The sequence below is a fragment of the Lissotriton vulgaris genome, chromosome 3_1 (genome assembly GCF_964263255.1).
Source record: "Lissotriton vulgaris chromosome 3_1, aLisVul1.2, whole genome shotgun sequence".
Lineage (NCBI taxonomy): Eukaryota > Metazoa > Chordata > Amphibia > Caudata > Salamandridae > Lissotriton > Lissotriton vulgaris.
The window spans coordinates 2,017,962,159-2,017,987,313 of record NC_141689.1 but is presented as its reverse complement, the minus strand read 5'-3'; the positions used below and the strand labels follow the sequence as shown (position 1 = coordinate 2,017,987,313).

Here is a 25,155-nt window from a genome sequence, read left to right as displayed (position 1 = left end):
CCATTCTCTCTCCTGCTCTCTTCAACCTCTTCATGAAACTCCTCACCCTCATTCTCAATCAAGCAGGAATCAATTACCACCTCTATGCCGACGACACCCAACTTTACTATAAAATTAAATCCCACTCTGATGTCCTACACCTCAATGACACCCTGACCAAGATCCAATCATGGTTCCACCACAATCATCTCAAACTCAACCCTAAAAAAACGAAATCATTCTCTTCTCCCCTAAAAACAACCCACTCCCCATACAAGACTGGATATCCCACCTTAATGCTTTCAACTGCTCTCTCATCACTTCCAACTCAGTTAAATCTATAGGCATCACCATTGATAATAGCCTTGCCCTTACATAAAAACCTCAGCTAAAGGAGCACTCTTCACTCTCCGCCATCTCAAGAAAATTAAACCCTTCATCCCGGCTGATGGCTTAAAATCTGTTGTCCAATCACTGTTCCTGTCGAGAATCGACTATGGTAACGCTATCCTCGCTGGAACACCTAAAGTTCACCTTGCACCCCTCAAATCTGTGCTCAACCTAGCTGCTAGACTTATCTCTGACTACAAACGTTTCAACCACATCTCCCCCACCCTTAAAATCCTCAAATGGCTACTCATCTAAGACAGATCCACCTATAGAATTGCATGTATCACGCACAAAGCCCTTCACCAAAACACCCCACGTTACCTCTCAGACAAACTCCACAAAGTGGGCTGTACCCGACCGAAGAGGATCACCAACTCCCTCATTTTTATCCGCCCTCTGTTAAAGAAGAAATGCACACAAACTCGCTAATTCCCCAGAAACGCTTCTTCCATCTGGAACTCCCTGCCTAAAGACCTACGCTGTAACCTTTCCTACTTCAACTTCAAAAAAGACCTCAAATTGTACCTCCTCAACAAATATTGGAGTCCATAATACCTACCTCTGACGCTGTCTCCCACTCTGCACCCCCATCAGGTTCTCCTCTATTGCCCTCCAATTCTCTCCCCTCCCCATTCTCCCTCCTAACTCACTCCCTCATGCTACTCTTTCCCCTTCCCCTAACCCTCCTCCTTGCGTCTATCTTTACATCTAGCCTTACTCACGGCCTCCAACTTTAAAATAAATAAAAACATATAAAAAAATCATTTAAAAAAAATGCAGTCACAAGTGCAGGTATCTAGCATACAGTAGGGGCCTAATTTCAATAATGCAGCAGGTGCAGTGGAACCGTGCCAAAAGTTGTCAGAACCCCTATAAACACTAAATCTTGCTTGATTTAGCTACTAAATAAGCAGTCACAAGTGCAGTTACCTTGCAGGCTCTAGGGTCATGATTTCAATGGTGCAGAAGGTGCAGTGATACCAGGGCCCAAACCTCTGGCTATTACGTCAGTTAATTCTGTTTGCCTCTTTCATTTCATTTTTCGAATTTTGCTATTACTTGCCCACACTATACCACCAGTAACAGCACACTATATTACCTTTTTGTACAAAACAAGTCCTAACAATTTAGCAGACTTTCTGTAACTTATATTGTACATCTACTCAGCAAGCTACAACTTACAACAACAAGCATTTACAATGCAACGGTTTCGCCTTTGGAAAAGTTAGAGCTATTGGCATTGTAAATGACAAAATTTGTATTTATGTGTTGGTTTTGAAAACAGATAAATAAATGGCATTGTCATTTACATTGCCAATAGCCTCTGCAGTCACTAACAATGCAGCAGGCACACCTGACACGGACATGCAAGCAATGGAAGAATCAATGGGACACAGCGTGCTCTCGCACAAACTTCCATTCCGTATGACGCATGACACCTTTTCCATGTCCCAAAGGATTTTGCTTGGATACCATTAGCACCCCATTGGGAGGCATGCTCAGCCACGTCCGAACGATGTCCGAAACAAATAAGAGGGTGAGACTAGAAATGGACTGCCTGTGGAGAAACGGAGATAATGCTTGACAGGTAGCTGGCTCTAACGTTGGCGTGTGCAGAGGACGTAGTTGCATGTCAGGCCTTCCTGACATAGGAGTGGATCTTCAACAGCCTCACCAGCCAGCTAAGCAGATACTGTGATTGGTGTCAGGGATGTCTCAGTGTTACATAAACAGCCCCTCTCTGCCATCTCTTCAGACTGGGCCCGCCTCCCTCTAATGATGAAACCCCCCTCCCTCATCCCCCTTTCAAATGAGCCACAGTGAGTCTGCAAGCCTGCCAAGCCCCCCCCCCCCCAAATAACCCCCCCCCCCCTGCCCCCTGCAGTGTACCGGTCTCCTGCTGCAGGGAGGGGCAACGCCACAACCCCTCACACACGAGCGCCCTGGTATTATCACAGCAGCCTGTAATTTGTCACAGTGAACACAGCTCCGTGCCGGCGCCGCTCGGATAACAATCACCAGTGACAGCACTAAAAGCATTGTGTGTGTTTGTGCTGGGAGGGGGCGGGCTGGAGACTGGAGGGGCAATGCCGCAAATTGTTTCACGACTCAGATGTTTTGGTTAAATAACAGCATGTCAGAGAGTGGGGAATCAAAGTTAATTCAACTGTATACAGATCTCCTCAGCAGGAGTGCAAACTTGCAGAGCTGGCTAAGTAGCTAGAAGACATTGCAGCCTCCGTTCCCTCCTATTTAGAATGGAGAAGAGCAGGAGTGTCTGTAAGTATAAGTAAAGGTGCCCGGCGAGAGGAGGGGGTAGGTCTGGCGGGTCGGGCGAGGATGGAGAGAGGGGCAGGCACTGCATCATGGCATAACAGCGCTCTCCTTCTTACTGGCGTGCGACCTCCGAAGATAACCCTCCCTCTGCCCACCTCCTACCTCCTGCACTAACATCTCAGCATTTAGGGGTCCGGTGTTTTGTGGGTTTTTTGTGGGCGATTGCGAGATGCGTGCCACCCCCTGTCTATAAACAAAAATAAATGGTCTCTTTTTGAGCAGGGTTTCAGGCGGAGTAAAAACACATTTCCTTTTGTGACTTACAGCGCCTCGAAGCCTGGAAGCGATATTTACATTTTACTATTTCACTCTTATTAATAAATATCATTACAATTATTGTGAGTGAGCATAGACAGTAATAACGTTCAACTGCAGTGATGCAATATTTCCATACCTCTGTCTAAAAACGCACGCAAACACACTAACCGCTTTAAGAATTATTTAAAAAAAAACATTGGTGGGAAAGATAGAAGATGACAATTTAGAATCTGGTCAAGTAGCCTTCAGGGGTGAGTTATAGCTACGAAGACCCGCGCAAATTCTGCAGATTTTAAACCACGCAATACAGCGGAGCTGCGGGGCGGAGCGAACACGTCCATCCCGGCACAGACACGTAAAGAATGTCAAAAACATGACTTGCCCCAAAAAAAAAAAAAATTTCAATTGGGTGATGTGATTAGGCTAGGAATACGTAACATGGCAGCCAGGCAAGGGGTGAACATCGAGAAGTGTGTGGCAGGCACACCCGTCAAACTTCAATGACCTGCCAGCTGTGACATGCAGAGTAAGAGGCTATCACCTTAAAAGTCCAACAACATTTAAAGACACAATATGGGAGCTCAGAGTTAGATAGAGGACTGGGTCGTTCCTTGGGAGGCTACAAGAATATATGCACCAACAGAAATTGTAAACAATCGGACTCAAAAAAGGAAAGGAACTTATATTTCGAGCAGGAAATATATGACGTGACTACATAAACTGTCAGCAATAGCAGACAAGACACATGGTACATGCTCACCTCGAAGCTGTGTTTCACAAATGACTTTGAGTAAAAGAAGCAGTGAAATAGAACCTGGCCAGTGGCCATTGCCACCTGTGAACAGAGAGAAGAGAGGTATTACTCGGCCGGTTCTTCCTCATGCGCCATGTTAGTGGTTCCCACGTCCCCGGGGTGCTCACTCACCTGCGGTAAGCGGAGTGGGATGCCGGCGGACTGTAGCATCTCACAGCCTAGGACACGAAGGTCGGTCTCACTGTTCAGATCCAAGTCGTCCAGCATGGAGGGGGTGGGCGATAGCAGCTCGTCCGGGATCAGTGAGTTGTCAATGGTCAAATGCACCTTTGAGTACAGCCGGTCGCCAATGAGGATGCCGTCGGCCGCGCGGGACGACGTGGTAGCGGCGGCGGGCGCCGGTTGATGGCCCGGGCCTGACGCCATTACTCTGACAGACGTCCTCGCTACGATCCACGGGGGAGGAAGGAGGCGCAGGCTGCCGCCGACCAGTGACGCTCGCAAGGCGCCGGAACGAACAAGGAAAGGCACGGACAGTGGGAGGGGGGCAGGAAAGGCACGGACAGCGGGAGGGGGGCGGGAAAGGCACAGACAGCGGGAGGGGAGGCGGGAAAGGCACGGACAGCGGGAGGGGGCGGAAACGGCAAGAAAAAGCACTCACCTGGACTTCCGGCGGCGGTCGACCTGCAATGACCAAAACAAACCTTCCCCCCCCCAAAAAAAATAGGAACCGCCCACCGCCGCACTGACGTAACAAAAGGGGCCGGATGAGAAAAATTCTCAGGAACGCCCACGAGTCGCCTCGCAGAATGACGGACGCCTCTGTTTTCCAATGGCTTGCCTCCATTTATGGAGCTAGCCAATGGGAAACAGAGGCGGGACAAACATCCATACTGCAAAACAAAAGATTTCGCCTGCGCGAAACGCTGTTTGCGCAGTTTTCGACAGGCGAAACCTAAAAACAGCTTATTATTAATCCCCTAGGCGAAACATAATGCATTTACAAATGTTAAGCGCAGTTAAGGTCAAAAGTAAAACACTGCTAAAGCATCCCCAAAATTGTTCCGTCACCTAAGGAGTTGAAGAGGCTATTCTTTCGTGCAAAATTAAAACATAATTTCTAAGTAAGTGCCATTTGGAAGGGGAAGAAGCCCCGATGAGTGCTCATTGTGTGTGGAGGAAACAAGTGAATGTTTTTGTAGACGTTATTTGAGCAGGTTAATTGTATTGGAAAGACTATTACTCATAATAAACTTTACGACAACAGAAATACTGCTTACTGCAAAAAGTTGTTATGTTTCTATTAAAATTGTCAATTCGAACGATGCATGCTGGTTCTCTTTTATGGCAGTAGATATTTTGTCTAATTTTTACAGTTTATGCACACATTGATCTGTTTTTTGAGATGGTAAATCAAAGGGCTCAGTACCGCCTAAAAGTGACAACTGTAGTTTGAGTTCTGGACAGTCTTTACCAATAGGAACTCTACAATTGCTATGTAATGTTTCAGGCAGATGACACAATTTTTGTTGGAATTAGGGCTGAAAATAACAAAGAAATTACACCTGGAAATATCCATGCTATGGCTGCACAACACCCCTGAGCAACTATGCAGATATACACAGTACATGATTACTATAAACATGGGCCAACAGACTGAGACTTATTTTTTTTTAAATATACTTTATTATTAACTGAACAGATCTTTAAACCCTAATGTACAATATATAATAGTTAATTCACAATATTACATACACTGAAAAGACAACAATCAAATATACATATAGTGGGCTCAAATTCAGTCCAACAACATGATTAGCACTATGTCTCTAAAATTCAAATAATGTCACACAAACATGATCATTATAGGCCATAGATTTGGGTTATTGATGAGTCTTCATAAGATCTTTGTCTTTCCAATGCATGTAATATTGGGAATTAACTATTATATATATTATACCTTTGGGTTTTAAAGAGCTGTTGAGTTAATAATAAAATATACTTAAGAGTCCGTCTTGTTGCCCATGTACATAGTAAGCATGTACTGCACATGTATACATAGTTGTTCAGGGTTGTTGTCTATACATAAGTGTTTCCCTTGCAGTGAGAACTGTCATTGTTTACCGGTGAGCACCTATTTACACATTGAATATCTGTGCCAATGGCATGTTCTGTGCGTCACTTTTTCTTGGATTTTCTGTACACATTCAAGTCCACTTTCCCACTATAACTTTACATGTTTTATGTTCAAAGCTTTTATGCATTTGGATAAGAAGGATCAGAGCGATTTGGTTTTTGATCACCCCGCCACCACAAGGTCAAAGAACTATTCCTTCACAAGTGATGAAGTGAGACATATTGAAAGGGAAAACCAAAGGCTGCTGAAAGAACTTACAAGACAAGCATCAAAACCTCGAAACAAAAGCTTCACTCCCAAGAAACCTGCTGGCCCGCCTTCCAAGTTATATCACAGCACCATCAATCGGCAGAAAGAACAGCAAAGGATAGAAAAAGATAATATGGTAAGTTTGCTAACTTGTTGCTTTTTATCTTTGAGGTATACATAGAACATTTGTAAAGTAAGCACTGTGAATATAGACATTCTCAAGAATAGTGCAAAGAGAACACAATTTCATTAACCACAAAGGAATAGTTTGTTTCCTCCACAGAAGCCAAACTTGTTATTGTGTGTTGCGTGTTTTCCCAAGAATTTATCTCTGCATTTCCTGTACTGGCATCCCTTTTGTAACAAGCATTTGGAGGTCCAGTTTTATTGAATTTGTCTTTAGTTATTTCTGTATGTGTATGTTTGATACTTCATCCCGCAGGTTCATTACCTACAGATTAATATTCTCTAGGTTCCAGACCGGAACTTTACATATTTAGTTAGCAATGGCTCTGAAGTATCTCGAAGGGGCACCATGCAACTGTTTGTGGCTCCACAAGACCAGTAAGTGACCTGTCTATATCTGACACTGCTTGTAGTCTGCAGCAACCTTATCTTTAGGTTGCATCAAACCTGAGGTTGTGCATTTGTTTGTGTCTGCATTAAAATAGGTGCTATAGCTGTGCTGAATTGTCTGCCTACAACACTTGTTAGCAATATTTGCATGATTCTCCACACAGAATGGTACTTGGCACCTTCTTAATTTGTCGGAAGACCCGGAGGGTAAAGCATCAAACAATTTCTGTAATTTGCATTCCTTTTATTTATGTGTAGTGTTATAGGCTGTCTGCTTTTTGCATCCAAATTGTTTGTGCTAAGAAGCATGCACCACTTTCTCTGTGGCAGAAGAGGTATGTGGCTATACTTCTGCAGAATATGTAATTCATTGATCCTTTTGTGATAACTGAAACTCCCTTGTAGACTGATTTTGCACTGGAATCTTTTCTGGTTTCACATGCTATGCATTATTCCTCCAACTATTGCTTTGGTCTGGAATTCTCCATAAAATTTTTTGTCCTTTTTAGGTCTCGCCTGTCAATGCGCATGCGCATTGAGCTTGCGAGACTATAGGGGCTTAAACGGACTTTAACTAGACTGGCGATTTGATGCTGTGCCCGTGCGCTTTTAGGTCAATGCGCAAGATAAAATACGCGTGCACAGCATCAAATCTCCAGCCATCTGTTCCCCAGCTTGGCGCCTCCGCTCCTGCTCTCTCCTGGCTGCTCCTCCCCTAAGTATTCACGCCGGCCAGCCGGCCGTACTTTCACTTTCACGGCTGGTAGGCCGTGTCTCGTTTTATTTTCTCAATATTCTTGTCTCTCTGGCTGTTCACTGTGTTTTTTTGTTTTGAACTGCCACAGACACTGCGCTCAAAGCATGCTTTCTTTCTAGTAGTAGACTGCACTTTCACAGCACATTCTTGCACAGAGCCCTGTGGGAGCCACGCGTGGTGTTCAGGCTCCCCGGTCTGCATGGAGTTTCCTTTGTCTCGTTCGGTAGGCTGGATGTCACTTTGGTGTCGGGCGCCGGCAGCGCCTTGTTGTAGGCTGGTTGCCTACACAATTAAATTTCATATGTAGATGTATTGACCTCAAGTATGCGGACAGGTTAAGCATATGCTTCAATGTTAAATGTGTGCTCGGGCGAGCCTGTGCTTTGCTCAGGTTGTCATCATTGGACTGCAGTGTTTCCTTCAAGAAACTCTGACCTTCTGTTCGTTTGTTTCTTGCTTTTTGACTGTGGTATACATTAGGCACCAGGTTTCTTTCTGCTCATGTGCACTTTCCTCCTAATAGCACCCATTAGTCTGTGTGAGGTCGTCTTTTGTTGGCGCTGCTGTTTCACCTTTTTTGCTATCTACCCCGGTTGCCACGTAACTGTTGCTAAACCTATGTAATTACTTGTGTTTAGCCGTTTCTGGTCGAGGTTTGGATTCTTTTTTATATGAGGTTTTGTTTTTCTTTTTAATTGTGTTTGTTTACAGCAGTCGTGCCACCCCACAACCCTCTCAGTCAACCACTGTCTCCTGGGTGGTGGGATATCCTCGAGAACCACGGTGCGGACCATGCTGCCCCTGCGGCACTGGTGTGTCCCTGCACCGCATCCCTTTAGTGCAGTCTCACTCTTTCCACTGACCTGTCCCTGTCCTGGCCAGGTCGATCTGGAAACATGATTCTGTATAATAATGCATACCACATCCATTATGTTATGGCGTTCATTGCAAAACTTGGATTCTCTTAATGCGTACAATTCTACATAGCCTCCTTAATCCAGCCCTTTCGAACTGAAGTTCGCCTCTTACTATCGATATAATTTACTTATCATGAGCAAAAGAAACAATATACCGGAAAACGCATGCCTTTGGTCTTTAGACGTAGATTCTGCTTTGGCCTGTCTGCTGTAAAAAGGAAACTGAGATACCACCCTTTTTTCCTGCATTACAAACCAGGCCTACATGACTCGGTACACTGGTTTGGCCGTTATCACTATTTATACAAAATATCCTTTTCACATAATGGGGCTGTGGGTACAGACACAGACAGGAGGACTAGGCACATGGGGTCTGGGCTGCACACGCCATAGGGGCAGGTTGGTCCTGCACGGGTCCCAAAAGGGCACTGTCTTGTTTTTTATTTCACCCTCGTGTTTATCCTCCCCCTCCCCCATTCCCCCTCCCCACAGCAATGCCAAGAGTTTTTTTTAAAATAATTTCACCCCCGTTTAACTTGGTTTTATTGCCGCGTGGCGTCACATTTACAGCCGCGCGGCGCCACTCACTTCTCCCACTTGCTCCTACTGACCATGTAAAGGGGACGACACTGGAACAATGGCTGCCTGGCCAGGAATGGCCTTCTGTCGACCCCTTCTTACATCCTCCAGACATGGCTGAGGCAGCTTCTTCCTGCAGTTTGTTCTTTGGGCGAGGGTATTCCTGGGTGTGGCAGATCTGCATGCAGCGTAGGTCCATGCACACCACAACTTCGCCTTGCTTTGTTGTATTTTTGCATTGTTAATGTACACATTTGTTCGCTATTCGCCACATGCCTTTCGTTTCTGTCTCACTCTCTGCTACCCCTTCACTGTCTTGGCCTCTCCACTCTTCCTCTATTTCTGTCTCACTCTCTCCCGCCCCTTCACTGTCTTGGCCTCTCCACTCTTCCTCAGTTTCCGCCTCACTCTCTCCTGCCCCTTCACTGTCTTGGCCTCTCCACTCTTCCTCTATTTCCGCCTCACTCTCTCCTGCCCCTTCACTGTCTTGGCCTCTCCACTCTTCCTCTATTTCTGTCTCACTCTATCCTGCCCCTTCACTGTCTTGGCCTCTCCACTCTTCCTCAGTTTCCGTCTAAACAGCATCTTCGATTACCTCATTAATTGACTGATTACCTTCGGGTCGGCGGCGGACATGCGACAACCACCCGTGATCCTGGGAGGTTTAGATACTGAGCTCGGTTTTTAAGCAAGTTGGTAGATTAGCGCTTTGAACAAAAACAACGTCCTCAAGTAAATGCGAAGCAGACCGTCTTACAGAATGTCAAACAACATAAGACTGCAATGCCCAGGTTATTTTAATGAATGTGTCCTTCAATGGAATAATTTCCAAGATTTTACAATATTTACATTTCATAACTGTTTGTACGGTTTGTACTAACCCGGAAGAAAATCCAAACTGAGTGGAGCATGGGGGTGAATTTGCAGCGCACACTATGAGGACAGATCTCAACAACATGCAGCTAACCCACTGAGCTATCTGACCTCAAAAGAAAATAAACCATGCCTTTTATTTTTGTTTTCGTTTTTATAACATAAATAAAAGGCATTGTCATTTACTAGTTGTTTCTTGTTGGCCCTACTTCCCTGCAATTCTCAGCCACAAGCACATTTACAGCCTTCTAAGACGGAGTCACACGTTCGTGAAAGTATTACTTAGCACGTCTTTAACACTACTGTGAGTGTGGGCAAAACATGTTGCATTACAAATGCTATAGGTGTCACATTTGCGAAAGTTATAACTATTGGCATTGTAAATGACAAAGCTATTAATTTAGCTATTTTAAAAACAACACATACATAAAAAAAATGTCATTTATAAGACCAATAGCTCAAACTTTCCTAATGCGAGACCTATTGCATTTCCAATGCTTGTTCTCTTTTTGTTGTTGGTGGGCCTTGACGAATCTCCATTTGGTGTGACGTTGTGGTGCTTCCTCTGGAAGCTCCCACATTTGGTTGCCATCTACAGAGTCTTTTTTTCCGCTGTTGGGTCTGGATGCATGCTGAAGGATCTCCAACAGTTGCAAGAAGTAGGTAACCCAAGATCATGAGAAGCTCACTGAAATTCAACTGAAGTTACAGAAAATATCTAAGGAAGGTAGCGATGGAGATTTCGAGAAGTCAAATAATTTTGTTTACAGTTTCGGAGAATGCTTCTGTAGGGGGCTCCCTGTACGGAGTAATGGAGAAAACACCTTTCTAGTTTTGCAAAAACTGCAACCCAAATTTGCACAGAAAAACAAACACCCGGTCTGTTTTCTACTCAAATACCTCGAAGAGAGCCTCGTGTTGAAGCACTCGACGTCTGCAGCCATGACCTGTGACAAGGAACCACTCGATATCTGTGAATGGCATACCTCAGCAGGCAAAACTCATGACTAGGCCAGGCTGTCGAAGGAAAAGAGGAAAGTACGCTTCAGTGTTGAAACATGAAAGTCCATTATCAGACAATCACAGCTTGCTAACTGATTCATGTACGAAGGATTTTTTGACGTCAAAGAAGAAGACAAACGACAATCTCGTCGTCAAACCGGCCGCCGAGATCGAAAGAAAGAAATGGTATCTTAAAGCCGATATGGTGGTCCTGCTCCGGAAATGCAAGTACTTAGACAAAAGTCTGAAGCAGTTATGAATCCCAGTGAAATCCTCAACAGCGAAGGATTGGGGAAGAAAAGCTTAGAGGAGATTGAGCTATCACTAACTCTAGAGCCTCAGGAAGAACGGGAGAAAGAATACTTTTATGAAAAAGTGAAAGACCAGATGGCAGGATTATATCAGCGCTCGGAGACTTCGAAATACACTGAAATACAATGGCAGGACATGGACACTGAATCACCACAATAGGGGCAGACAGTTACTCATCAAGACCATCACCGCTAAATGACATAGGTATCTTCAGCCAGATGATAAAAAAAGCAGTGGACAACTATGGGGTTGAACTAGAAGAAGGGAAATCTCAGTCTGTTTCCTATTGGAGACTCTTCTGCCCGCACAATGAACAAATCTATTCTTGCCTGTGTTTACCAACTGTTTAAGACCAGGGGAAGGTGTCCTTCAAAGAACTAGCCACATGTAGACATCACACCAAAGGAGAAAATAAAATGTAAGTATTTGTCCAAGGATCCTGCTTATCTAAGCTTTTCTGTGCCAGCAGAATCAATTATTACATCAACAGCGAGGAAGAGGGCTAACATTCCAACTACCTCAGAACCACCTCCTGACAAGGAGAATAAAAGGATGGACCTCTTTGATCAAAAGCTCGAAAGAGGTGCTGCAAATCTGCGACGTATCACAAATTTGAACATACTATTGAATCGCCAGGCCTGCCAACACTGGATGAGATAGGGGAGCTTATGAAACATATCCCAGAACAATGTTGGAAGCGGGCAGCTCAGCTGGTAGAAGTTGGCAAGAACATAATATGTACTTGAAGTCAGCACTAGACGTGGCAGATAAATCTAGCAGACAGATAATGATAGGAGTAACCTACCGCCATCACGCCTGGCGATTGATGGGACGTCAAGCCAGAATAGGGAGCAAGCGAAATTGAACGGAATTAGTTTTGACGGTCAACCAGAACTTCCCCAGCATCCTCAGTCTACTTTGCATCTCCCCCCAGCAGCCAGCTACACCCTACACAGTGGTTTTGGCAAATGCTCCCCCCTTGTCCCATACTGCTTTTGAGCACTGGGCGGCATTAAGGAACAAATCGCTTCACCTCCTAAGTCTTAGGACTGGTTTACAGAATTCTCTTTTTTCGAACTTTAAAATGGTTTGCAGAATCGGGTGGGTGTGCCCCTCAGTCAAGTCATTTATTGGAGACTGCGTCATGCTGACTTTCAGTTCTCCCCCCCCTTGTGCATACAATTTTGGAAAGGGTAACAATGGGCCTTGTAATCTTAACGATATACGTCTTCTACCTCTGGGCTATTTTTATAAACCACCAAACTGTCCAAAGCCCTGAAGGTACATACCTGGGGGAGGTCATTCCGGGGGATTTGGGAAGTCTTTTTTTTCTCCATTCCAGTATATAATCGTTTTGATGCATTGAACTCTCTGGAGGAAATTGTTGACTCCCCATGGGGAACTTGGTGCCCCTCGATTCTGCTGTGAACGCGCTTACTACTGGGGAAACGTACGGTTACTCTACGATGGGTGTTGTTCATTCTGCCCCCACCGTCACCAGGATATGTGATAACAATATGGGTTATAAATTGACAGATATGAAAGTAATAAACATGGTTGAATCCCAAGATACTTTATATCTAAATTGTGGCCCCAAATGAAGCAGCTATAGCCAGCAGTGCCGAGTGTGGTAAACAAGCTTTATGCAACGTTCTTTTTTGGAACATTGCTGGCATTTCTTCAAAGTTAAATAATCTTCAGTGTAGAGAATTTATTAATTGCTATGAGATCCTATGCTTTCAGGGAACCTAGTCCAAGGAGGTGGTCCATTTGAATGGATATAGGACATAACAATCCCCTGCAGTTGATAGTTCGATTGGTAGAGCAAAGGGGGGCCTATGTACTTATATATCAGCCAAAATCAATTAAAAAAATATATTAATGCTATCTAATGATAACTACTATCAGCTTGTTAAAATGGATATTGACTTGAAGCACTCCATAGTTGTTACCAATTTTTATAATATTCCACCTGATAAAGTGAAAGTTGTGATACCAAATTTACTAAAGGTGTTGAGAAATGTTGGTTGCAGGAAGGGGGAAGATATTATTTTTGTATTTGTTGGAGACTTTAATTGTACACTATGTGTAAATGCCGGGGACAAATTATGTGATGCCATAAATGAAGTTGGGGCAGGCACGTCCCACTTTCAGCATTCAGGCCTGGGAGCCCAATTGAACAAGATTATTTTTTCCCTTGATCTGGATTTTACAAATGAAGTATGCCCTGCTCCTGCACCTATGCCCTGGACATTTAATAGCCGGGGTCTTTGGTCGATTATTGATTTTGTTTTAGTAACTAATAGTCATGCACACATGCTCCACTCTTTCTATGTCTCTGATGAGCCCCACAGCGATCAAGTTCCTCTATGCCTAGTGTTTTTTCTTCCGTCCACTACAATTTTAAGAAATAACGAGAAAAATCAACAGCTAGAAAATATAGCCATAGGAAATACCAATGGTTACTCTTTACGTTGGTCTTTAGTGGATCAAGCTGAACTGGTTAAAACTGTGTGGGAAATGTAACCCAGCTATTGAAACACGTTTAAGCGAGTCCGCCACCCCAGAAAAAATTCTAGCCTCATTTAAGGTAATAACTACCATGATTAATGAGTCGCTTACTAGACAGAATAGCGGTAAGGGACGTCAGAAGGGCTGATTTGACACTAGATGCACTAAAGCTTACTCTTATTTAAAATCTGAGTTACATAAAATTCTAAGAAATATAAGTAACGTAAGGACAGCTAGAGAAGCCTAGAAACTCGTAATCAGGGACAGAAAAGCCACACTAAAGCAGAGGCGTGGGACGCTTTGCACTCTGCCTGCCTGCGGCTTTCTAGAAAATTATCAGGGCCCCTTTCTTCTTTTCAAAAGCTGGTCCTTCACTTGAAATAGCAATAGTAGAAGACCAATGGATAGCCCACTTTGCAAAAGTATATCAGGGCGAGGGTAATCTAGACAGGTTAAATAGTTGTGCATTGGATGACCACAACTCTAGCTCTCTTATTCAACACCCCTCCCTGTTATTCAGGTTAGAGGAGTTAGAGCGGGCTCTCACTGTAAGTAAGGCTGGCAAAGCGTCTGCCCCGATGGGGTCCCTGTAGACCTGTTCAAATCTAATATTCTTCTGTGGGCCCCTCTTTTTAAAAAATTTGTTTTATTAATTGGTTTATTCAGTTTCATTAAACCAGTAAAAAGAAAAAGAAAACACTCCCCAGCAACCATCAATCCCCCCCCTCTTTTAACGCAAGTATTAAACGCTAGCTAGTAGTGCAGCTTTTCCACCTGCCTGGGTAGAATCAACAATTGTTGCTGTTTTTAAAAAGTGGGACAGACAAGATCAGGCATGCTATAGGCCAATTTTCTTATTAGACGCCATAATTAAAATTGCGGGTAGAATAATACTGGAGTGTCTCCAGGACTGAGAGGAAGAAAATTCCGTCCTGTCAGACCTGCAATACGGTTTCCGAGCTGGTGTAGGAACCGTAGAGCAGGGATTAAATCTGTCTCTCCTGGTAGGTAAATACACAAGGGCAAAGAAGGGGTGCCTATTTTTAGCATTTGTTGACCTTACAGCCGCATTTGATTGCGTGATCCACAACAAACTTAATTTTCCCCAAGTTTCGAGACGCCTGATTCCAGCCCTCTTGTATGCAGACGATGCTGTGCTTATGTCCCGCACTCAAGTAGGACTTCAGAAGGTACTAAATAATTTCACCAATTTTATGAATGATTTAGGGCTAAGAGTTAACTCTGCAAAATCTTTTATAATGCGTTGCGGTTCTGGCATTGTAAAATAAAAAAAATTTTTTTGTTTCTGGACAAAAGATAAGGCCTACTAAAACATTTTCTTACTTTGGCATCCTTTTTGCCAACAATGATTTATGGACACAGGCTGAGGCTGCTAAAAATCGAGTATTATTACGTAGTACATCTGCTATTAGTTCCTTTGCTAAAAAAACTAGGCAAGAGGCCTCCAGAGGAACTTATTAAGATTTATAAAGCAAAATGCTTCTCTGCAACTGTTTACTGGACTGGGGTACGGGTGCCAGTTGACCTGCTTCCCATTCAAAAAGTAGAAAATTATTTTTTTAAATATATTTTATCCGTTCCAAATGGTACCTCAACATACATGTCATGCGGAGCTGGGCCTCACTTTTATTTCCGATTTGATTAAACTTGAGCCTGTGCTGTTATGGCACAGACTCTGGACAAAAGAAGAGGCAAAATTAAACAGATATACTCCTGGATGTCCTGAGTTTGGACGGGGCCCTGAAGATCTTGGCCACCCAGAGTATTTTATTAATCCTAGCTCCATTGGGGGCATAACTAGGAAGGATCTCAAAAAATGGCCTTATCTCTGTTGGATACTATCAGATTGACATCTGAGATAGTAAAGCCCACTGTCCTACACACTCAGACGATTTTAATTACTTTTAACATTCAACCCTATCTTACTTATGTTCCGGGGGCATACAATAGGTTCCTTCTAATCAGATTTCGGTTAGGGGTTTTCCATAGGCTAGTCACTTTTCCTACTGTAAATGACTGGTCTCAAAACCTCCAGCTGTGCCCTTGTGCTAACATTTCTGAACAAACTTTGCTCCATGTTATCCTTTTTTGTAAATTTTATTCTTCCGTGAGGAAATTGTGTCTGCTCCCTGTGCTGAAAATTCTCGGGTTCCGTCAGTGTTGTTCCACCCTTTTTTAGCATTGGAATATCTAGATAATGTACACAGCGTTTATAGGATGGCTTTTTTCTTGAAAAAGGTTCTTAGTTTAAGGCAACAAATCCTTATCTAAATGTTCTCTTAAATTACAATGGGCGCATAAAAATGTGTATTAATGACTTTAATATGAACCTGTTTCATGTATAGTATCGTTATTACTTATTAACTTGAGGCGAACTGACAATTTAATAATGACTTATTCCCCATGGAATGCTAAACATTTTTTAATGTAATTAATTTTTTTTTGTAACACACATGTAATGTTGTAGTAATTATATGCTTTATGTGCTTTTATGATTGCCTGTCAACAATCGAATAAAGCTCACTTTTGATTTGATTTGAATATACGCCTGAATGCAGAGATTATGAAAAATTAAGAGTTTGTGGCACTCTTTGATTAATCTGTATAGTCGCTCTTGCCAATTAAATTCTTGGTAGGGTGCAAGTGGGTTTCGTCCTCCGATCCTGGGCGTAAATCATACAAGTGCAGAAAATTTGCGTTGTCTAAGGTAGTTCAACGTCCCCACTGAGCACTCCGTTGGGTGAACACCCTCTAGCAATAGATCTGAGTCATCATGCTTCAAACATTAAATGGCAAGTAGTTGAATCCTTGTGTTAATTTATTTCAGAAGATATTCATTGTGATGCGAAATCACACGTATGCACAACATTCAAAGTTTATTGAATACATCTGTCTTTTTTATAAAGCCCAATGCATTTTGGGACAGCGCCCTTCATCAGGGCAATTGTTCGTCCTGTGTAGTGGCAGTCCGTGTGTCCATACACTGAATCACTTTGTGCAATAACACGTGGACTGCCACTGATGAAATGATGTGCTGTAGGTTGCATCACCTTGCCAAATGGTGAGAATATCATCGATATACTACTTCAAAACCTTATGTTGAAGGAGACAGAACATGTTCTGTCTCTAAAGCATGCATGTATAGATTCGCCAGACTAGGGGTGAAAGTTCTGCCCATGGAAATCCCGGACATTTCTAGATGCAAAAAGTCTTTGAAGCGAAACAAGTTCTCTTTCATGGCCAGGTGAGAACATTTCATGATGAATCAGACTGGTGTAAGACAGTCAAGGGCACTGGCTGGAATCTGGGTATCAAGAGTAGCCAGTGTCTGATCTTGGGGGAAGCATGTGTAGAGAGATTCAGCACCAAAGAGGACAGAAAATCGGTCTCCCTAACGAAGGCAGGGCCATCAGGGAGTTTGTGTACATATTTTGTGTCTTGTAAGTAGGTTGGTATCTCACGGACAAGGGTCTTAGAAAGAAATCAACAGACTGAAACAGTGATTTCAGTAGGGATTCAATTGCCTGAGAAAATGGGTCTGCCAGAAGGGGGGCGTTGTGGTTTGTGGATTTTAGGGAGCGCGTACAAGTATAGGATAATGGGGTCGGTGGCAGCGAGGGAATCGCTTCCTTTGCGTTTTTTGCATTGTTTTATCACATTAATTTGGGTGATCTGTGGCACAATATAACTGCCACTTTGCTATTAACGAGCTGTTTTAAATTTCCCAAAAGATTGAATAACAGTAGATCCTCTCTGAATCCGACAGTGAACCACTGTTTTGGTTTTGTATTTATCTATATGAGCACACCTTTTTGTGCAGTAGCACTTTTATCCACAGGTCCTGAAGAATGCTCACACACCTCTTCTGAGGGTAAAATGGCAGAAGCATGTTGCCTTCCTATTGTGACACACCAAAGCAGGAGTAATTATCTTCTGTAGTGTCCATGTGTTTTACCTCTGAACCAGATGATCTTTAATACGATTATCCACACACCCTGGAGTTAGTTTTAATCACTATATCACTTGCAATCTCTGCATAGCTCACCACATGGATTTACCATGTCTCTATAAAACATCTGCAGAGCTCCTCCTTCTCAGTGAGGAAGTTACAGCCCGCACCATGATCAGCTGTCACGGTGCAAGCAGATTCCCGATGATGATGCCACCTTTGGTGGATGAAGGAAATTGTCCTTAAAAAGAATATCCCCTTTCAGCTAGATTGTTTTTCCTTGTTTCTCAGATGAGGCCTTCTGTCACTCCTGATAGGGGAAATATCAAATACAAGCAGAAAGAAACTCTTAAAACAGCCAATTAAGGAGTCTGAAGCCAAAAGACTTTATAAAGACCACAAAATGTCGAACCTTTTCCTAGAATCTAATAGTAAAATCAAGCCCTACTTAAGATCTAAAATGCAGAGTCGTCCTGAGATGGAGTTTGTTGTTGAGGCTGGAGCCTAGTCCCTGACGTTAATAATTGTAAGCTGGGCAGCAATAAGAATGAAATTGATAAACCACTGTGTCTGTTTTGTGATGATGTCCTAACACTTCAATGTATGATTCTATTTTGAATATATTTCTAAAGGGACAGAAAGTTTATTAATACAGGTTTTTTGAGAATTGCACATCTGTGAAGTAAAATATTGAAATCGGATATACCTGAATGGATTTAATTCTTCCATCTACAGAATGTCTCTGCACTTTATCATTTGTTGCTAGTGTTTATCTGAAAAGAGACACGTTAGTGATAGATTCCTTACCTTAGATTATCCCCAAGCGTCAGACTGGATCCGGAAATTTTTTGCATAGCAATACCCCTGCTCGTCGGTAGGCGTCGTCCGCGGCTCCGCGTCCGTCTTCGGCGCCGGAATGACGTCGTCGGAGTACTTAGATGCCTCCCATGCGCGCTGACGCCAGTTCTTTTTTTTTTTTTCTGCGCCAGCTAGCGCAGATACGGAGAAGCTTGACCCCTAGTCATTTTTTGACTAAACTTTTTGATCTTTTTGATCATTTCTTTCCTTGAGTCTTCGACTCTATCGGTGCCGGTAGGGATGCCCGGGTTTAAACCCTGCTCGAAGTGCGACCGACTGATGTCGGTTACCGACCCCCCATCGCCAGTGCCTGAAGTGTTTAGGCCTCGACCACGACGACCGCACCTGCTCCGACTGCCGGGCCCTGACGTCTAAAGCTAGGCGGGAGCGGTCCCGCAAGCGACTCGAGCTCCGGCAGTCGGCCCCACGCCGTTCCAGGTCCTGGTCCCACGGGAGGTCGATGGACCGGTCGCGGGGTCGGAGTCATCGCAGCTCCGGGAGTAGACATCGGTCGTCAGGATCCAAGTCCTCAGGTAAGAGGAATGAGAGGTCGGAGAGACGTCATCGTTCCTCCGACCCACCCCGACGCTCGCACGATGCGGCCTGGGGTTCGGGTGACACCACCCACGCGGCTCCGAGGGAGTCGAAAGCGTCGCCGCCTGCCCCACACCTTCGGGTCCCTGGGCACGGCGCGACGCCGGAGGAGATCTAGCGGTACCTCATGACCATGAGGTCCCTCCCTCCTCACTCTGGTTCCGTGGCGCCTCCAGGCCCAAATGTCCCGGCTGGAGGCCCTAGCGGGTCGGGTGCTTCGGCCCCGACGCCGCCAGCGACTTCGGTCCCGGCGCCGCAGGACCTCACCGGATCCGCTTCCGGGTCGTCACCGGTCGACCTCACGACCTCACCGGCACCGGCCCCGCGGGTGTCCCCCCCCGGCGCCCACTGTGGATGCCGTCCCCAATGTTCCCTTCGGTCTGACTCTGGCGCCGGAACGGCGCCGCTGGGCGCCGCTTCCGACGGCCTTTGGAGATTTTTATTTCCATGAGGATGCCCCGTCTGTTGCTCCTGTTTTACAGGAGACGGGTGACGAGGGAGACTGGGAGGGGTCTGAGGACCCTCTGCCAGTCTCAAAAGGACTGGACATATCAGCTTGGGGAGGCCAGTGGTATTGACACTTCGCCAGACACTGGATTTGTCTCCCCTCCCACCGTGGCTTTGGAGGAGGGGTCTACTTACAGTGTAGTGTTGACGAGGGCGGCCAAGGCCTTAAACTTTGAGCTCCCCGTCGCGGCCGTGAGGACTAACCTCCTCACTGAGGTCCTCAAACCGCAGACAAGCTCCAGTGAGCCTCTGCTGCCGTTCAATGAGGACTTGTGTGACGTTCTTGTGGGCGCTTGGTCCAAGCCCGCCACAGGTTCGCCTGTGGATAGGAACGTGGCCAGATGCTACCGCCCGGCCCCGGGCGACCCTTGCTTTTTGTCCATCCATCCCACCCCGAGAGCCTGGTTATCCAGGCCTCTACTTCCCAGACTGCATTCCCGTCGGCTCCGCCCGATCGGGAATCCAAGATATATGAACAATTCGGGAAGAAAGTGTTCTCGTCCCTAGGTTTGGGTCTGCGGTCTGTCAATACCGCCTGTCTCTTGGGCCGCTACACCCACACCCTGTGGGACGCGGTCGCGGACGTGCTGCCACAATGTCCGGAGGAGGTCCGGGCTAAACTCGCCCAAACCCTTGTGGAGGGCAGAGATGCGGCGCGATATTCCATCCGGTGTGGGCTGGATACCACGGACTCACTGGGCAGGGGCGATGGCAACGACAGTGGCGGTTCGACGCCACGCCTGGTTGCGGTCTGCCAACTTTTCGGCAGATGTCCAGGCCACACTTCTGGACATGCCGTTCGATGGCAGTCGCCTCTTTGGCGACAAGGCAGACCATGCGCTTGAGCGTTTTAAGGACTCCAGGGCTACGGCCAAGTCCTTGGGCCTCTCGGCGACACGCCAGCAATCGGGTGCTTTTCGCTCCTTTCGTGCCACGGAAGGGGCGCCCCCACACGTGCTGCCAGACACGCACCGCAGAATGTTCAACAGCGCGGTGGCGGCAGTGGAAACCGCCGTGGCGGCGGTCGGGGACAACGGCGCGGCCAGTCCCCACCTCCCTCCGCAGCACCTGCCTCGAAATCTTCCTAGTCCGAGTTTTCAGGCCCATGTGACGCCAGTGAGAGGCAGGGTTCGCCATCCCTTCTCCCACTGGCGCACTGTCACGTCGGACAGGTGGGTGCTGCAGATCGTCCGAAGGGGCTACTCCCTCCCCTTCGACGCGACCCCTCCAGCCATGCCACCGCAATTCCACCGCGTGTCGGGGGATCACTTGCAACTTCTGCAAGAGGAAGTCACGGCCCTCTAGGCCAAGGGGGCCATCGAGCGCGCTCCTGGGCCAGAAGTAGGGTGTGGTTGTTACTCCCACTACTGAAGGGCAGTACCCAAGAAGGGCAAAGGGGGCCTACGCCCTATCTTGGACCTACGGAACGTCAACGGCTTCCTCCGCAAGGAGAAGTTCAAGATGCTGACTTTGGCTCAGGTCTTAGCTGCCCTGGACCCTGGAGACTGGCTGGTAGCGTTGGACTTGCAGGACGCTTATTTTCACATCCCCGTCCTGCCAGCCCACCGGCGTTACCTGCGGTTCACGGTAGGCCACAAGCACTTTCAGTTTACAGTGCTCCCCTTCGGCCTTACCAGCCCACCACGGGTGTTCACGAAGGTGATGGCGGTGGTCGCAGCTCATCTGCGCAGGTTAGGGGGGGACAGTCGCCAGCCACCTCCAGACTACGGCCGACCTCCTGCACTTGCTGGGGTTCTCCATCAACGTGTCGAAGTCGCACCTGTGTCCCTCTCAGAAGCTCCTCTTCATCGGAGCGGTTCTAGGCTCGGCGCAGTTTCGGGTTTATCCTCCCGAACAGCGGGTTCGGGATATTCAGGCTCTGATTCCGATCTTTCAGCCTTTATCCCGAGTCTCGGTCAGGTTGACGCTGCAGCTTCTGGGGCTGATGGCCTCCTGCATCCTTCTGGTGCATCACGCCCCGGTGGCGGATGCGGCTCTTCAGTGGGACCTGAAGTTTCAGTGGGCCCAGCATCAGGGCAACTTGTCCGATCATGTCTTGATCTCGGAGGGCACTGCAAGACAGCTGCAGTGGTGGCTCATGGACCGCGATTGGGTCAGTGGCAGATCCTCTCCCTACCTCACCCGCAGCACGTGGTTGTGACGGACGCGTCCCTCCAGGGCTGGGGAGGCCACATGGGAGAGCGGAGATCAGAGGCCTCTAGTCTTCGGCGGAGTCCCAGCTCCATATCAATCTTTTGGAGCTGCAGGTGATCCGACTAGCACTGAAGGCATTCCTCCCCTCTGTCCGGGGGAGTTTAGTGCAGGTGTTCACGGACAACACCACCGCCATGTGGTACTGCAACAAACAGGGTGGGGTGGGGTCGTGGACCCTATGCCAGGAGGCTCTGCGCCTCTACCAGTGGCTGGAACATGAGGGCGTGACCCTGGTGGTTCAACACCTGGCAGGCTCTCTGAATGCCAGGGCGGACGAACTCAGCCGTTGGTGCATGATGGATCACGAATGGCGTCTGAACTCGGACGTGGCGCAAGGCCTCTTTCAGCAATGGGGAGAGCCTTGGTTAGATCTATTCGCCACAGAAGAGAACGCGCAATGTCATCAGTTCTGCGCGTTGGAATTTCCAAGGCGGCACATGCTCTGAGACGCTTTTCGTCGCGAGTGGAGTTGCGGTCTATTGTACGCCTTTCCGCCTATACCACTTCTGCCCAGAGTGCTGAAGAAGGTCAGGCGCGACCGGGCCCAGGTTATTCTTGTGGCTCCGGACTGGGCACGAAGATACTGGTGTCCCGAGCTACTCAGCATGTCAGTCGATCCCCCGATTCGTCTGCCTCTTCGGGAGGACCTTCTGTCGCAGCAGCAGGGGACGGTTCCGCACCCGAACCTGTCCAGTCTCCACCTACAAGCTTGGAGATTGAGCGGCGGCAGTTGAGGCCATTTGACTTGCCTCCCGAAGTCTGTGATGTCATTCTGGCAGCCAGGCGTCCCTCCACAAAGTCGGTATATGCCTGCAGGTGGAACAGATTTGTGGCATGGTGCTCAGCAAAGGCTGTGGACCCACTCTCTGCACCCCTTTCTGAGGTGCTCCTCTTTCTTCTTTCTCTTGCCCAGCAGGGCTCTGCTCTGGGAACTCTCAAGGGGTACCTTTCTGCCCTTTCCGCCTTCTTACGGCTACCTGATCAGCCGTCCTTGTTCAAGTCCCTCATTGTAAATAGGTTTTTGAAGGGCCTCACACACATGTTCCCTCCTGTTCCCTTCGTGATGCCCCAGTGGGACTTGAATCTTGTGCTTACTTACCTAATGTGTGCTCCCATTGAGCCGCTCCATAACTGACCTCTTTCCGTCTTCTTACTTTGAAGACTGCTTTCCTGGTGGCCATCACCTCTGCCAGGAGAGTGAGTGAGCTCTTATTATCTGGATAGCACGCGCCAGTTCCGGGTGGATGACCAACTCTTTGTTGGTTACGTGGGCGCTAAGAAGGGAAAGGCGGTAGACAAGCGGACCATCTCGTAGTGGATCATCTTGTGTATCCAGGCTTGTTACTCCATGGCCAAAAAGGAGCCCCCTGTTGGATTGCAGGCTCATTCTACTCGGGCCACGGCGACTACAACTGCCCTGGGCCGAGGAGTGCCCTTGCAGGACATTTGCCAGGCAGCTAGGTGGGCCTCACTGCACACGTTTGCAAGACACTACTGCCTGGACAGCCAAGTACGGAGGGATGGCTTCTTTGGCCTTTCCGTCCTCCAGGACTTTCTGGTGTGATTATTGGTTCGCAGACCCACCACCGGGGTTGGTATTGCTGGGGTATCTATTCTAAGGTAAGGAATCCATCACTAACGTGTCTCTTTCAGATGCACAAGTTACTACTTGTGTAACGATATATATCTGTAAGAGACATTAGTTCGTGATAGATTCCTTACCGACCCACCCATACTCCCCGTTCTGCGAACCGATATCTAGGGTTAAGGTCATCCCCTTTCAGGGCCCTGGTTTCATGGCACCAGTGTTGGTTTTGTCATGGCTCTGCGTATCAGGCGCTGAAAAGCTGTGTATCAGAACTGACGTCAGCGCGCATGGGCGGCGTCTAAGTACTCTGACGACATTCCGGCGCTGACGACGGACGCGGAGCCGCGGACGACGCCTACCGACGCGCAGGGGTATTGCTACGCAAAAATTTCCGGATCCAGTCTGACGCCTGGGGATATTCTAAGGTAAGGAATCTATCACTAACTAATGTCTCTTACAGATATATATATATTTTTTTAAAACCTTTATTTCAATCAGAGTAATACAATTGCAGACCTACAACCACAGGGGCCGGCCGTTAGCAATAAAAACCAAAAATTGCATTGTTACACAGCTCTTCAGCCGACAACCCGAGGGCCCGGCAGCAATTGCGCACATCATTTTAGAAGATCCTGTGGTGGTAAGTAGGATAAATTAAAGGTTTCACGTTTTACATTTTATAAATAAACAATAAACACAAACAGAAAAACTAGCGAGGCAATAAAACTATACGTTAAGTGTCTGTCCCTGGGAGGGGGTAGTCACATCAGAAAGGATATATGCAATTTAAGGAGATAGGATCTCGGGAGAGGGGGGGCCGGGAGTGGGCGAGCACATCATAAACAGTATTATAACAAACGGGGAATGTACGGTCACGGGGACAGAGGTATGTCAGGGACGTCCACAAGAGGGGGAGTGCAAATCTCCCCACGGTATGAGTTCCATTGGTGCCATATCCTCCCCCACTTCTTGGGTCTACCCTGAGCGACAGTTTTTTCCCTGAACATGCACCAGTCCATGTTTTCTTTCCAGGCTGAAACCAGAGGTGCTCTCTGAGATCCCCACAGTTAGGCTATGTCCCTTTTAGCTACCATATTGCCAAGGGTAGCCCATTGAGTCTGCGCCACATTATAGTCATTCGGCTCCCACACATTCAACAAACAGCGTCTGGCCTCCGGCAACAACGAAACACCCGTTACCTCTTCCATAACGGCATGCACACTATTCCAAAACACCACAACATCCGGACACTCCCATATAATATGAAGGAAAGTAGCAAGCATACCGCACCCACGCTTGCATAACCCGTCTACAGAATCACCCATGCGCAGCAGGCGTGGACCCGTGATATAGACTCGGTGTAGGATCTTTAATTGCACCAGCCGGAGACGTGCCGGAATCGCGACCTCTTTAGGAGAAGATATTGCAGCCTGCCAATCTTCATCGTCCAACTCCAGTCCATCGCCGGTCCAAGCACCCCGAAGCTGTATAAGCAAGTCTGATCGATCGTTGATACGTTTTTTATATACGAGAGAAATGGTACTGTAACAGCGAGGTGCAGGCTGAGAACTATTTACGAGAGATCTCAGGGACTGGGCTATGAAACTCAGGGAAACAATGCAAACTGTGGGGGGGGGAGTTAAGCTGAATTAACTACTCCATTATTTATTGTTTAGGAATTAAATTATGTAGAAGCACTGTGAACTAGTATAATATATAAGCAGGCAGGGAAACCTATTTAGTCTACAAAATTAAGTTTGACATTTTTTTCACATTATCCGGGCTTCGGCCCA

At 46.7% G+C, this 25,155-nt stretch overlaps 1 protein-coding gene across 3 annotated transcripts in view; it reads left to right on the top strand.

The window, feature by feature from the left end:
* Positions 1 to 25,155, top strand: part of CFAP97 (cilia and flagella associated protein 97) — a 507,276-nt gene that overhangs the window by 256,747 nt on the left and 225,374 nt on the right. For all 3 annotated transcript variants that reach the window (XM_086962501.1, XM_086962498.1, XM_086962499.1), the window contains exon 5: positions 5,972 to 6,240. In XM_086962501.1, coding sequence (XP_086818627.1) covers positions 5,972 to 6,240 — 269 coding nt within the window. The remainder of the gene's footprint in view (positions 1 to 5,971; positions 6,241 to 25,155) is intronic.